Genomic DNA, 16,755 nt, shown 5'->3' with positions numbered 1-16,755 from the left:
ATATCCAAATTATTTTTATAAAGATACAAATGGGGCTGGAGAGAAGGCTCAATGGTTTTAAGTACTTGCTGCTCTTCTAGGGGTCCCAAATTTGGTTCTCAGAACACCTATGGTAGCTGACAAGCATCCCTAACTTCAGTTTCAGGGGACCCAATGACTTCTGGCCTCCAAGGGCACTGCAGGCCCTACATACAGGTAGTACTCATACACACACACACACACACACACACACACACACACACACACACAGGTAAAACACGCCCACACAATATAAAAATAAGTAAACCTTAAAAAAGGATACAGAGGGCTGGAGAAATAACTTGGGGGTTAAGAACAGCTGTTGCCCTTCCAGAGGACCTAAGTTTGGTTCCCAGTGTCTATACTGGGCAGCTCACAACCGCCTGTAAGTCCAACCGGAGGGTACCCAACACCCTCTGACCTCTTTGGGAACTAATCCAAGTGTGTAGATGTACACACTTACACATTTATATTGTTTTTTTAAAAAGTATACTAGAAGTGGAACCAGTCAAGAAAAATACAAAAAATGGGAAAAAGAAAAAAATTCTAACACTGAAAAAGATTTTAGGTTTTTAAATACAAAACAGAAATATGGAGCAAATACATTTTAAAAAGAAAAACAGGATAATTCCACAAAAAACACTGTAATTTATTAAAACATATTTATTGAAAATCTAAGGATGAAGATCCCTCATCCCAAATTGCTCTAATCTGACAGTCAACAGACATGAGATTTTCTTGGACAGACATTGACATAAATCTCCACTTACATCCAAAAGCCACAAAAGCATGCCAAAAATAAAACTGAAATGCTTCTTAACTTAGTTTAACTGATATAATGCCTCATTGATTTGTAATTGGCAGCTTTTATATGTCACTCTCTACTTAATGTTTCTCCCTCTGTTATTTCTTTAAAAAAAATAAGCAAAATAAAAATCCCAAATCACCCTGTATTATAAGTAATAACTCTGAATATCAAGAGAACAATACTATTTAAAAGGGTCAAAATGTCAGAGAATTAAGGAAAGGCAAAGGAATAAAAACCCAGTGATGGAGAGGAAGTCTTTGTCTTGCCAGGGAGGAAGTATAGTCCTGCTTGGGAAAGCAACATGTCTGAAGTGAGATCTAGGCTTTTGGGCAGATGGGCAGAGGTCCAGAGGTCACGCTCCTCTGCTGTGTGTGGTGTTATGCAAGGCTCATAACTGAGGCAGCCCCGCCCTTAGGTACCCAACCAAGGTCCAGTGATACTAGACACAACATGAAGTCGACTGGCTTTACCTCCTATGCTTTGCACACACGATGTTCCCCGGGGCTCCTAACTGAAGCAGCCCTTCCCTTAGGCACACAGCCATCTGATTTCCATGGAAACAGTGTGAGGTTTGCAGGCCTTGCCTTCTACTCTCCTTTCCTTACTTCACTCTTGGCTTCAACCTCAGGCTGTAGATGTTCCAGGGGACATGGCCAGCCCCTTCTTCCCAGGGGTATCTCCATGAGAGAACACTTGTCCCAGGAACTTCACAGGAAGACTTCTCTCACATCATATGGGACAGAAGTGGGTCACCAACTCAGCACGAGAAAGAACATCATGAATGTGGTTAGCTCAGCTGAGTCATTGGGGGACAGAATGGACACAGTGTGGGGCACTTGGCAGGCATGGTTACCAGCATGGTGGTGACTCTCTGGAGAACAGGTATGTTACTCAGGGGGCAAAGGACTGGGTAGCAACCCACATAATCAGCTGTGTTAGTCCCAGAGAATCCTTCGAATTGAAGGACTTGATATTTTTAAGTAGATTACTTGGGCTAACTATCATTTAGCTAACATCCTCCAAATAGTATATTTAATAAACTAGACCTTAGAAACCAGCAGTCACAGGTATGGGACAGTAAAGCTCCATTGGCATCCTGACTAGACTTAAGAGAATCACCATGGAAACACAATGTTAGGTGTGCCTATGAAGGCATTTCCAGAAAGATTTAACTACAGATGAGTGGCACCATCCCATGGGGTGGGGTCCTGGGCTGAATACAAAGGAGAAAGTGAGCTGAGTACCAGCATTCACCTGTTTCCTGACTGCAGATGAAATGAGACCAGTAGTCTCAAACGTCTGCTATCACAACTCAAAGCCACCACAGACTGTAAGTCAAAATAAACTCTGCCTTCTTTAAGTTGCTTTTGTAAGGCATTTTGTCACAGTGACCAAAAGTAACTAATAAAACATATTCAGATGGGACCTGATGACTCAACCTTGCCCGGAGTCTTGACTGCCTACCAGACTCTCAGTAGGAAGTGCACTGTCACCTTGGCCTCCAGCTGTGTGTGGCCCAGAAGTCACTGAGGGTCTAGGGGAATCTGTCCAATAGGCCCCCACTTCTACCATATCTAGTCCAACTATATATCTCCAGATTGTTCTTGCTGCTGGTTCTGAGTCAGGGTTTCACATAGCTCACGCTAAACACATTCACATTGCTCTTCTTATTAGTAATTGGTTTGGTAGAGACTTCTGTTCAATTTGCTACACAGTTTGAATTCACTACACAGCTGAGGATGATCTTGAACTTCTGATCTTCCTGCCTCCCACTCCTGAATGCTGGGATTACAGCCATGTGCACCACCACGGCTGTATTTGATGACTTCCGAGCAACACACTTCACAATGAATCCAAAGCTCTTTGAAGAATGCATTAAATATTTTCTATAGAAACATGGGAGCAGACTGTTATTGTGGGCCATCAAGATGCCACTGGTTTCTACGTAGCTTCATACAGCAGCATCTGCTGAAGCCCACACCTGTCACAACGAGAGCTCATCCCACCTCTCCCAGCTCCGGGTTTGGTTTGCCAGGAAGGGTTATCAAACTAGCAGCAGATCACCAAACACCTGTCAGAAATCAACGCTCCGTCTCCCTGAGTCCATCTCCCAAAGGCTCTCAATGGCCCCACCCTGAGACCGGCCCTATCTCAGTGCACCCAGCAGGAATAAACAGCAGGAAACTGTTTACGGGGACATTTATAAAACGTGTCATCTTAGAGGAAGTGTGACAGTTCCCTGACTCTCTTAATAATAAATACTCATGTTGAATTTCCAAGAACAAAAACAAACATCACCTGTCATTTGGATGAATCACTGCTATTTCAACTTGAAAGTTAAGCTTGAAATCAAAGCTTCCACCATAATATCTAAAGGCATACAGCCAAAGTCCTGGAATTACAGTAAATGGAAAACCATTCATTCTATCATAACAATGAGATACATGTCTGGAGGGTCTTTTTCATGGAGGAAAGAGTAGGACTTAAGTCAGGAGTCAACTTCAGTGATGTACTGCAGCATGCAACCTTGAGGAGAGACTCCATCTTTCACTGACACAAAACCCACCTCTCTAGGAGCATCGACAAAAAGACAAAAACAAAAAACAACAAAAACACACACTATGTGGCAACAATTCCAATGGAGTGGTGACAGAGAGCACAAGAAATGACCAAAACATGCTGAGTCCAAAGTGAAAGAGGGGAAGGAGAGATGGCTCAGTGGTTAGGAGTACTGGCTGCTCTTCCAGGGGATTCACATTTGATTCCCAGCATCCACATGGCAGCTCAGAATCTAGAACTCCAGTTCAAGGAGATCTGGTGTCTCTTCTGGTCTTTGTGAGCACTGCACAATATGGTACACAGACACACATAAAGGCAAGACATCCACACACATAAAACAAATGAAAGCGTACAAGGGAGGGCTTGGGAGATGGCTCAGTGGGTACAGCACTGTGTGCAAGCGTGAGAGCTGAGGTTTAGCTCTACAAACCTACGGGGTGCGTGCGGTAGCCAATCTACGATCCCAGTGCTCGGACGGTAGACACAGGGGATCCCTGGAGGAAGCTGGCTACCCAGATTGGTTATATTGGCCAGTTCTGGTTTCAACTGAGAGACCTGAGTTAATGAGTAAGGGGGAGAGCAACCAAGGGAGGCTCCCAGTTCCTACCTCAGGCCTCCATATGCATGCATACTCACACATGTGTACTCATACACATGTAAATATTCACACACACACACACACACACACACACACACACACACACACACACACACGAGGGACATCACTACATCCCTTATCCCATGGAGTGCTGTATCACGCAGAGTACTGCAAGACATCACAGAGCATGCCCCTATAGACTCACAGCGTAATAAAGTTGGGAGAACAGCAATTATTAAAATACATGCAAGCTATTTGTTTCTTCGCTCATGTACACGGCTTTTAAGGATGTGAGTATTCCGGGCCAGGAAGATGTCTGAGGTGGTAAAAAGACTTGCTGTGCAGTCTGACAACCCACACAGTAGAAGGAAGTCCTGCAGATGTCCTCTAACGTCCATATGTAAGCTGCAGCACACATGTGCATACACACACAAATAATAATAATAATAATAATAATAATAATAATGCAAAATCTTTTAAAAATGCTAATAGAAATGTAAGCATTCTATCTGGTGTATGGTTTCTTTTGAAACAACAACAAAAACCTTGTCAAAATAGGTGCAGTACATTGGTCCTCTGTTTCTCCCCAAGGCTTTGCATCTCCGAAAGCCATCTGCAAACCCTCTGTGCTCTGACCCACAGCTTGTCTTCCTGTGGAACAACCTGGATTGGCAGGCATAGCCCCAAAATGAGATTTTAAAAACTCAGCCACTGACCAAGAGCTATGCAGTTGATGATTCAGGTTAAATTTTTGTTGAGGATAATAATCTTTCGGACAACAACAAGCCCAGAAGTAACAGAACAAATGAAAAACCGTGGAGGAACAGAGTTCATGTACTTTTCCGGAGTTCAAGCATGAAGCCCGCATTTAGCTTCCTCCGGTTCTATGCTCAACAATCCTCAATGGTCAATTTGCCTGAGTAGTTCATATTCCTCCCTCCCTGGAATGATGCATAACTTTATCATTGCCTACAACTAAACATACTATAAACTAAGAGAGGAGAGCTGATAAACTGCTTAACCAAGTCCTCAGCATAAAAAGAGGAAAATTTACAAGTATTTAAAATTGTCAATCTAAAAGAGACTGATTCTAGACTGATTTGTAAACATACTTTTCCTATTGAAAGTGGGTGTCTAATCAGAAACATTCTAATGGAAGCTATAAATTTGAGACTATAAACTCTTTGTTGAATTGTATTTGTTCCCGCTAAAGAGAAACTCAGGTAAGAGCACTGTTTTAAGGTGTCTATTGCTGTGGTACACACCATAACAAAAAGCAACCTGGGGAGGAGAGGGTTTATTCCACCTTACGGCTTTTAAGTCCATCACTGAGCAAAGTCAAGGCAGGAATCTGGAGGCAGGAGCTGCTGCAGAGGCCATGGAGGGTGCTGCTTACTGGCTTGTACCTCATGGCTTGCTCAGGCTGCTTTCTTATACAACTCAGGACTACTTGGGTGGTAATGCCCCCAGTGGATGGGCTGTCCCATATTGATCATGAATCAAGAAAATGCATTACAGACTTGCCTACAAGCCATCTGATGGAGGTATTTTCTCTGTTGAGGTTCCTCTTCCCAGATAACTCTAGCTTGTGTCAAGTTGATAAAACAACTAACCAGAACAATCACTTAGATGTTTAATGTATTTTTCTTGAACAACTGTTTCAAAAATTCTTCTGACTTAATCTTTCCTTACTTTTTTTACAAAGGGATGCATATAGGGAACTGTAGAGATGCTGGGGGTGGGTGGGGTAGGGTGAAACACTTTCAGTACAGGCATGAGGCTCAGAGTTCAAATCCCCAGCATTCATGGAAAAAGTCAGGTTGGGGGCAGGGTCGAGGGGAGATGGAGACAGGTGTATCCCTGAAGTTTGATGGTTAGCCAGTCTAGCCAATCAGTGAGTTCCAGGTTCAGTGAGTTCCAGGTTCAGTTCCCGTCTCAAGAAATAAAGTGTGGAACAATGTTCACTTTGTCTTCCATATGCAAGTGTACACATATATACATATTTTCATACCCTACAATCCCCCACCAACCAATCGATAAAAGGATATACACACACACACACACACACACACACACACACACACACACACACATCCTTTAAAATATATACATCCTTTTAAAAGTATGTATAAATATGTACACACATATATACACATATACATATATATACACACACATATACTTAATACCCATCATTTTAAGTCTTCTTTCTTAAAAAGACCATAAAAATTAACTCATAGTTTCCAGTAGTGATAGACTGAGTCCTGTCAATCTACCAACAAACTGGGATCAGTCAGAAAACTATACAAGCTAGGAACGGGCAAGCAATGTCCGTGACATCACTACCCTGGCAGCCAGTGGCAAGACCCGAACTGCTGACATGGCATCTGAGGTTTGCATTCCCTAGGACATTCAGACTCCCCAAAACAGAGGCCCAGCTCTTAACCAGCCCGTCTCCTGACTGGACACCAAACCAACATGTTACTTGCTGTGGAATATAGGACTAAAAACTATGAGAAAGTGCAGATAATGAAAACAGAAACAAGGGAAAGCAGAGGTGTCAGAGACAGACTTCGAAATGAGCATGCATGGTCCAGAACTGAAAATGACAAAATAAATTCAAATAAAGCTACAAGAACCAAAGAGAGCAATGAGTGGTGAGGAACTTCAGTTTGTAGACTTAGCATTGCAATGGACTTATAGTGAACAAAAGGGGAGATAGAAACAAAACTGATTTAAAAAAAAAATAAGCAAAGATACAAGAGAAGCCAGGCTTGGCTTTGTATGTCTTTAACGTCAGCACTCAGGAGGAGGCAAGCATCTCTGAATTTGAAGCTAGCCTGGTCTACACAACAAGTTCCAGGCCAGCCAGGGCTACAGAGTGAAATCCTGTCTTACAAACAGATCCAAGACAAAAGAAACATCACAAGGTATGAACTCCAGAAGCAAAGGGTAGCGCATGGTAACACTGTACTGCCAGCAATACAGAGTTGAGAAAATGGGCGGAAGTGGCAACAGCTGGTAGTTTCCCAGAATGACTCAAAGATCAAACAAGGAGGCTCACCATAAACACAGCACTCCGGAACAACTGTCACAGGGTACCTCATTGCCCCTGATGCTTAGACCTCGAGTCTTCTCAGGAACCCCAGGACTGTTCTGCATCTCTGGGGTCCACACTTGCCAGTCTCTGACTCCTTACCCTTCACCTCAAATCTCCATGTGACACAGGATTCAGCATTATCCACTCTGACTGGCCTGCCTCTGCAGGGCTGCTAGGACGGGACAATACCGACCCTTGCTGCTTTAGGGGCAGAAGATCATTAGTGCCCAGAGAAACATCTAGCTGTGTTCATCCCGACAGCAGAAGCATACATGAAAACCTTGTACTCTGGCCAGCAGGACTGTCTGTCTACATGTGCCACAATAATTAGCAGATGAAACCACCTTTTCTTTCCTTCATTTCTGGTTTTTCAAGACAGGGTTTCCCTGTGCAGCTCTGGCTGCCCTGGATCTCCCTCTGTAGACTAGGCTGGCTTCAAAATCACAGAGATCCATTTGCCTCTGCCTCCTAAGTGTTGGGATTAAAGGTGTGCGCCACCACCGCCCATCGAAACCCTCTTTTCAACATTAACACTCAATTACAAGATTTTCATTTCTTTGCAGCTCTGGGGATCAAACCCAGGGCCCTGCACATCCCAGACAGGCATACTGCTGAGCGACATCCCTGGCTCACTCACAGGATGTCACAAAGATAACAGGAACAAGTTTCGTGCTTAGTAAAATGGAATCTTTTGGTTTGCACTGTACAGAAAAACAAGGCCCTGTCAAAGTCTCAAATTTCAGTTTAACGGAGATTATCTTTAAATCTATTAAGGATCAAAACAAGCAGGCAAAATTCTTCATTTCTGAGCGGGGAGGGGGAAATGACAGATACTAGCTTAACCTGGAGATGATTCAAATGAGGAAGCTGTACTTAATTTACCAATCTAATTCTACAATCCTACAGTCAGCTTTCAGTATCAACAAACTGAACCCAGTGTTTTTGTTGACTCATAACAATACCAGATGCCAAACAAACTCCCATCCCCACCCTACATAAACGATCTCAATGTGCTGGGAAGCTGAAATAGAAATCACATAGCAAGAAATTTCTATCGTTCTTCAAACCCACAAAGTGACAAAAGCATGACCATGGTCCTCTCCACACCTCTATTTACATCAGGACTTCTAGCAACGCCTAAGCAATCAAGCCTCTGCAGCCATCTTCCTGGCCTATAGCAAGGTCTCGCCTTACCATACTGACTTCAAGTTCACCACCATATACTCCATGAGCTTTTTGACTATTGGTCTTAGGGTTTTATGTTAGGCCTTGATTTATTCACAAATGAAGGACATCTGAGCGCTTTACTCCTATCTAGTGAATATTTTGCAAATTAGGACAGAGCAAGACACTGGCCCCCACTGTGCCTGAGAGTGGCAGGAGGCTTGTTCACGGCCAGGCACGTGGTGGTAAAGTGACATGAGGAATTGAGGTTTGTGGATGCCAACACTTCATCCTGGATGGCTTCAGACCTCTCAGTGTTATACCCAAACTGCCCACATTCACCTGTAATTAATTTCGTAAACAAACACACGGTGCATGGAGTAATCATTATGATGTCTGAGCATGGGAAGGTTTGGAATTCTATTTCTATCTACTGACCTTTTGTCCTTTGTCACATTTCTTTGCTTTCTGTCGAGGTCTGACAAGGCCTGTACAAGAGCTGTCTGAAGTTTCAGGCTTCATTGGTCCATTTTTAACACCTAAAACCAGGTGAAGTGAAGGTTAGTTAGAAATAACATGGATTGAATGCAAATGTAAGTTAGGCACAACAAAAATTAAGCATTCTGTTTATGCCTAATGGGAACAGAATACTGCAGACTCTGCCAATCACAGCCATACTCACCTAGCTCTTTTAAGATCTAGTTAGAGAGCTGGGGAAACAACTCAATAGATAACGCACTTGCCACACAAGTCTAAGGACTAGGGTCTGGATCCCCAAACCCACATAAACACCCTGTTGGTGTGGCACCCATTAGTAATTCAAGTACTTGGAAGGCTGAACCAGGAGGATCCCAGAGCAAGCTCGATAGCCATATTGTCTGCCTGCCTGTCTGTCTGTCTCTGTGTTTTAATTAAACCGTAAAACTTGCAAATAAATAAAAGCATCACACACCAGAATTAACCAGACCCAAACTCTCTACAGCGTAATGACAAGCCTCATAGGTGAACACTGGGTTCAACTGTGAGACATTGCTTCAAAGACTAAGACAGAGAGCAATGGCAGATACCATGTACGTGTGCTCCCACACATATGACCACACACAGACACCACATTCATCTACAAGCTCCAAAAATAAAAATAAAAAAATCTATTCAGAGTTAGCAGGCAATTCCCTGCAAACATCCCAGCAAATTCCAAGGTTGGTCAGTGCTTCACCATACCTGTGTGTTTGCGCCTATGTTCCTTAGGCACCATCCAAAACAACTCTAAATTACCAAATAATAAAAGCCAGCTTCTCAGAAAAGACGCCTGTTAGATGCAATTGGTTATTACAAAATAATAATAAAACCTGGCGTTGGACTTAGTTCTTCTAGAATAGTCTTCAGTACAAAGCTCCAGGTTTTAATCTGCACATATTTGATTTTGCTCCCTCCTAGATTTTCACATTAAACCAACTTCTTGCCACAAAAACCCACAAGAGAATCCACTGCGCTCCCTGTGGCTCCGTGAGACGACAGCTGCACAGAATGGAGAGGGTGCGAGTTGACCCTTACAGGTGCAGCCTTGCATGAGCTCTCTGTTCATATTCTTCTCCAGGAGTCTGCTTACTAAGATTAGTTGGGCTTTCTAAGGAAAACATACATGGGGCACACATGAGCCACACTTACGATCTTGGCAGGCAGCAGCTGTGGCAGGTGATGGCAGCTGAACTGCACATCCTACCTGTACCCTGGTCCATGGGCAAGCACAGGGTGAGGGCTGCCACTGCAGATGGCCCAGAACAGAAGACAATGCCCAATGCACACGCTAGGCACACACATAAATATGCTCCAAGGCAAAATAATAAAAGCACTTGCAGAAACTAAAGGGTATGCAGAACAAAGTCTACCTTGCAGATAGGACAGTATGATAAAACCCAGAGGGACCAGTGTTTGAGGAGTCACACTTGAAAAATTCCATTCATGCTTCAAAACCACAATTCTGGGCCTCAACCTGTGGCCTTGCTAGTGTCCATGGGCCATGTCGCTGCCCGAACCATCCTGATCTGAGTGGCCTGGACTACCACTTGGAGCTAGGATGTTGACCAGGCCGAGCCGCTGCCTGAGGCTATGTTTGGGTGTGTGACTCAGCTGCAGCTGGGGTCTGTGTTGAAGTCTGTGGTCAAGGTTGGCACTGGGGCCCATACAGAGGCCAGGGATCTGGGCTAGAACCTGCAGCTTGTTTGGAGTCTGGGGGCCATGCCACAGCAGGGCCATACAGATATGGGAGGCCTGTGCTGCCACCCAAAGCCACGCATGGTGTCATCCAGGTCCAGGCCGCTGCTAAGGGCCATGTCTGGGTCTGTGGCTCTATAGCAGCCAGGGTCTGGATTGATCTATGTGGCTCCTGTTGCCACCTAGTGCCATGAGGATGCCCAGGGTCAGATCAGCTGTCTGAGTCCAGGTTGGTGCCCGAGGACCAGGATGCATCCAGATCTGAGTGGCCTGTGCAATGTCATGGTGATGACCTCTAGGCCAGAGCTGCAGCTGAGGGCCATATCAGGGTCCATGGCCCTACTGCAGCCAGGGTCTGTGCTGATGTCCAATGACCCTGTTACCATCGAAGGCTGTGCAGACACCAGAGATAGAGGGCCATACTGACACTGGGGCGGTGGTGCATACAGACCCAGCTGTTGACGAGAACCATGTCGGGGTCCATTGTCCTATCGTAACTGGGGTCTGTGCTGAAGTGCAGGTCATGCATTGCCACCAAAGGTCACACAGAGGCCTAGAGTTGGGGTCATAATCTGAGGCCTTGGTGGTATCTGGCAGCCATACAGCTGCCAGAACCATTCCCACCCGAGTGGCCATTCCTTCCACCCAGAGCCAGGATGTCTTCTGGGCCCAAGATACTGCCAAGGGCCATGCCTAGGTCCCTGGTCCAGCTGCAGCTGGGGTCTGTGTTAATGTCTGTGGCCTGTGTCACCTCAGGAGGCCTTAGGAATCATGGCAAATGAAATCAGAGGGCCATGCTGAGCCAGTCCCATCCTTCACTGGCCCTGGGAAAGCTGGTATTGCCTCTCTCTGGACACTATAGCAAGAGAGATGGCCTCCACCCCTCACCTGTGGTGAAGGCATGCATGTAGGGGAGTTACCTCTGCTCCCTTACCCAAGATGGGTGGCCACAGTGGCCTGGACCGAATAGCTGGGCTACCACCAGGCCTACAGCCAGGCCTTGGGTTGACCCACCCTAGCATCTACCCCATCTAGGACCTGCTAGAGCATGTGAAGGGACTGGTCCTGTGGACCAGTCATCCCCAAGACTTGGGGTGGCCACAGGATATCCCAGAGGAGTTCTGATGAGGATCCATTGAGGATGGTGCACCAGAAACCAGAGGCCTTGAACCAGACCAGTGACTCATCGCAATGAACATTTGCTAGTAAAGCTGATAGGACAAAGGGGTGTACTGTGTGACACACCGAGGCCCCAGTGCCTCCAGGACAAATGAAGAGGTGATGGAGAGGCAGGAAAGGAGGAGAAGCAAAGAGATTTTAATGTTGTTTTGTTTTGTGGGGGGCGGTATGTTTGCTTTTGTTTGCTTACTTGTTTTGTTTTCTTTTGGGGGGGTGTAGCAGAGGAGAGGAGTATGGGGGGAACCAGGAGGTGAGCAGAATTGGAGTGCATGATGTGAAACTCCCCAAGAGTCAATAAAGAAGTTAAATCAAAACAACAAAACAAAACAAGAATTCTATCTAAATAAAAATAGGGGCCAGCAAGATGGCTCGGTGAGTAAAGGATCCTGAGTCCAATCCCCAAACCCTATGTGGTAGAAGGCAAAAACTAACTCCTTCAAGTTGTCTTGATACACACACACACACACACACACACACACACACACACGCACGCACGCGCGCGCGCGCGCAGCGCTGCACAATGCATGCCCCTAATAAGTAAGTATAAAAATGAATCAGTAAACTTAAAAAAAAAAATAATAGTTAAGGGTTTTTTAGAATTCAAACTAGCTATTATTTGTATCCTGGGCCCCAGAAACATTTTAAGGTCAACATTCTTTGCCTATAAATGTCTAAATTGGATCCCTTTGGAGACAAACCAATTACACACTAATCCTCTTCCTCTTCAGCCATCTTTTAAATGTCACGATTCCCTCAATCCTGGATAACTGCCCACCCACTGAAGCCCTCAATTGCTAAAAGAGGTGGATGGACTGTAGCAGGCAGACAAAGGGTTAAAGAGCCTGCTGTAAGAGGCAGCACTTTCTCACTCTGGGACACCAACATTCCTATATTGCTTCCTAATGTGGCTCTGAGCTAGCTGTGGGGCCAACCTGGTCCTACCTCCAGTCTCCCAGGTACCCTCTGCGGGGCTATGCGTCTGCTCCTGCACTGCTCTCACAAGATGTCACATCTGTGCTCCCCCGGGTGACATCATGTCCTGTAACACCAGCCGTTCCTACATTGCTAAGTCAATGACCCTTCTCTAGACCTCCTGTCTATGTATGCATAAGATGTAACCAGCTAACTATTTTGAGTGTCTATGGTAATGCCTGGCCACCTACCTCCAGTCAGCCTCCATCCAGTAAGGGGCTGGTCCTCCACATAACAGTTTGATGACTGTCTTAAAACGCCCTAACTGGGTGACTTGATAACAAGGAATAATCTTCTGTTTCAGAGAATTCAAAGATTTGGATCTCGACTAGATGCTGGTAATTGGCTTCTGGTAAGGGCCCACCCACCTGGCTTCCAGATGGCAGCCTATCTCATCTGAACAAAATTTTCTTCCAAATATTGTCATCCAGGGTAGGGTTAGAGCTTGTGGGCTGGGGGAGGTCGGGGTAGGGGTGGACACAGTGTTCTATCCAAACTTTACATCTTAGATGCCTCTTATTTTCAGTCTAGCCTCATTGTACGCATGCTTTGTTGTCCTAGTTGTCATAAAAGGATCAAATAAAAATTTTAAAAAAAGAACTTAGCAGAAAGCTACAGTGGAACAGGAGTGTAATTCCAACACTCGAGAGCAGTGGTCCTCAGTCCGTGGGTCACAGCCTCTTTGGAGGTCAAGCAACCTTTTCACAGCGGTCACATATATTTACATTATGATTGAGAACAAAATTAACAAAACATACATAACAAAAGTAGCAAAATTACACCTATGAAAGTAACGAAAATAATTTTAGGGTTAGGGGTCACCACAACACGAGGAATTGTATCAAAGGGTCACAGCATTATGAAGGTTGAGGACCACTGATCTAGAGGCTGAGGTAGGGAGACTGCTCCAAGGCCAGGCTAAGCTACAGAGGGAGACAATGTCTCAAAAAACAAATAGAAAAGAATCCCAGCTCCAACATTTTTGTAATTATGAAAGTCTCAATCTCAAACAGTACAAGTGGATATGCCTGAAAGACAAGTCCACAAATCCATCTCAAAATGCCTTGCTAACTGCCACCACGGTTAGAACAAATGGGCTGTAATTGATGTCATCAAGCGGTCAGAAAGCTTCCCATTGGATAAACTTGTGGATTCAAGGATGGATTGGCTAGATATTACAGAGCACCCCCTAAACCATGCATGGGCAGGGCACAGAAATCCAGTACCAGCTGAAGTTTGTGTTCCTGGAGACAACAGCCACATCTTGATCCCTAAATGACCTATAATAAAGTACAGAGTCAAGAGATACCAGGTAGTCTAAGGCAGACAATAACTTTTATAGAGGCAGAGGCTGGGCCTTCTGTAGATCTCTCTACTTGGAGGACTTTCCCCCATTTTGCTGGCCAACAAATGTTTATGAAACTTGCCTTCCTTAAGATCTGGTAGCCAGACCTGCTGGAAGGACAGTGGTCCATCATCAACTCCCAACAGCTGGTATTCTGTAAAAGAATCCAATATTTGGAAATGGCCAAACTGCACAGATAAGTGAACACACGTGTATAAAATGCTGACATGTACAATTCTACCACATGCTGCACAGGAGAAAATGTGCATTAAATCAATGGGCAGATGTGGGGCATAGTGTGGAAAGGACTAACTCAGCTGGTATTCCAGTGAGACACATATGGAGCTCCCGCCATCAGTATCATTAGTCAAAGACAAGTAGGAGCTCTACTGTATACCAAGGTGCTCAGGACAACTGATAGACTTTAATCTACTGGCAATTCAAACTGACTTCCTGTGAGAGGGAGCAGGGGTAGAGGATGTCACCTCAATAATGACCAAACTGCTTTTCATGCTTCCTGCCTTGCAATGTCAAAAGTTAAAATGAAGTGTGTTGCTACATACCCATAGTCTCAGCAGCCCGGAGGCTGAGACAGGAGGATTACTAACTGGAGACCAAGTATGCTACGTAGTAAGATCGTGACCCCAAAATAAATACAATGAAACAGAAAGCATGACACCACCCTCACACAAATTGGGTTTAGATATTTCTTTCTGCATTCAGACTATAGTTCCTATAGCATTTCCCAGACCTGATGAAAGAACAAAGCAAACAATATCCTAATTGTAAGATCACCCTACCTACACGATCCAAGAGCTTCTGCTCAGTCTCCCACTGCCAAGAGACCCATGTGCAAGGTAAGGGCCCGCTGGAAGGCACACACGGAAAGGAAACCTACAGTTACATCAACACTGCCTTAGGACCCAAGAGGCTTGGAAACCATCTCCTTGTGAACTGGCATCACACTTGGACAGGACCAATCTTTGTGAAAAGAGCACCCTCAAGGGTGAATACATAATACCTTATGCATCAGCCTTAAAGAATTATTTGCAATCAAGTTTGATGGGAAGCTCACCTACTGGAGTCCCAATTAAATCACAGGGTTACTCATTCTCCCCCTACCAAAGAAATCTGTTGAAGAGCAGACATGCATTCCAAAAACTGTACTCAATTTTGAATTTCATCAACAAAAATTTTGCAAAACTGTCTTTCTCTAATTATCTGTATTTATATCCTTTTGATCCATTTTAGAAAATGTCACTGATCCTCAATACAGATTATACTAAAGAAACAAATATCTTCTCTGAAGAATATATCAGACATGTTGTTATGAGTTTTTAAAAGGCCAATTTTGGGCTACAGGATAATATGGTTCTACGCATGCAAGAGAATCCCTTTAAATGTATTTCGTTTGTATGTTTATACACACACAGTTATCTGGAAGGAAATACTGTTGACAGTAATTGCTTCTAAACTACAGTTTGTTCTTCAAAGTATCCAGGGTTACGACGAAAACAAATCAGATCTGGTTACTCCAGCTCAAGATCCCCAGTGGCTTCTCATCACACCATAAAACAAACTGGAACTCCCTGCCTTGCTGGGGAGGGAAGGGCCTGGGGATCTGATTCCTGCCACATTGTGATCACTGTCCCAGGCCGCCTCAGAGGCTCAATGGCTTGTTGCTGCACTGGTCTCCTCCTTTCTGCAGGACATTCAGTCATTGGCACTTACCTCCAGTAGACACAAACGTGCCCTCTCACTTGGCCTACAGTCAATAATACCTCCTTAGAGGGGCCTTCCGGGTGCCTGACGGAACCACCAATACTCCCGGGATGTCACTTTTTCTAATTACTGCCAGGTCCAAAGGAAACTTCAATTCCCCAAACTCTGAAAGGCAGTCCATATATCCAGAAATGAGATCCACCTGGACTACATTATGATTTCTGGTGGTTGGATAAAGCCAGCATTCCTCAGGAACTTGTGACATTGGTTCCCATCTGCCAAAAGGAGTCATTTTCCTCATGTGTGGCAGAAGGGACATATGGCTCCATTGATACATATCCATGGCTGCATATCAAAGTCCATGCTGGCCTCCAGGCTCCCTCAGGATCACAAGTACCTATTCTACATTTCAAAGCCTACACTAGCATCCTAGCCCTTCTCACTTCCACTCCTTCCAGATATCCTCCCCGCACCATCTGCTATTCTCACTATACCCGCTACCCTTTTATGCTCTCTTATTATTCTTGTACGAGTCTGCTATCTCCACTCTTCTCTTCTGCTCTCCTGCTCCCCTAGCCTTGGCCATGTCCAGTCTACTTTCTCTCTCTGCTCTGGACTCTTCCAGACGCCTCTGGCTGTTCTCTCATATCTACAATAAAAACCGTAACTATACCATGGGGCAGTCGTGTCAGCTGTTTCTTTATTGTGCACCCTTGGATATACTCACTAGCTGACACCATGTCCTATTTAAATTTACCATCTGTCTTCTCCTAGGACTCTAGAGTCTGTTGGAGGTAGAGGTGACAGTGTTTCCTTCTCTGCTATCTCCTTACAAACAAGAAGTATGTACGAGACAATAAAAGGTCTACAACTAACCTTCAGTAGTAATTCAAGAATGATACAAAGCAGAAAGTGAGGACTTGAGATGGGAAAGTTTATTCTTTTTAACAATGGAAATTTCTTGTTTATTGTTTATAAAATTAGAGAATAAAAATGCGAAGAGTTAATGATTCTACCCCACTATTTCAATGTCTGAACTATTGGGAACTTTCTTTAGAAACCTTCCTGCACACTAT

The 16,755-nt window shown here is 44.6% G+C and overlaps 1 protein-coding gene across 2 annotated transcripts in view; it reads right to left on the bottom strand.

The window, feature by feature from the left end:
• The window catches only part of Mcph1 (microcephalin 1), a 206,050-nt gene that overhangs the window by 157,070 nt on the left and 32,225 nt on the right, over positions 1–16,755 (bottom strand). For both annotated transcript variants that reach the window (XM_052751775.1, XM_052751774.1), the window contains exon 9: positions 8,686–8,786. In XM_052751775.1, the coding sequence (XP_052607735.1) occupies positions 8,686–8,786 (101 nt within the window). The remainder of the gene's footprint in view (positions 1–8,685; positions 8,787–16,755) is intronic.

Source organism: Peromyscus californicus, unplaced genomic scaffold, assembly GCF_007827085.1.
Source record: "Peromyscus californicus insignis strain IS unplaced genomic scaffold, ASM782708v3 Scaffold_23__1_contigs__length_62951481, whole genome shotgun sequence".
Taxonomy (NCBI): domain Eukaryota; kingdom Metazoa; phylum Chordata; class Mammalia; order Rodentia; family Cricetidae; genus Peromyscus; species Peromyscus californicus.
This window is presented reverse-complemented; position numbering and strand designations above follow the sequence as displayed.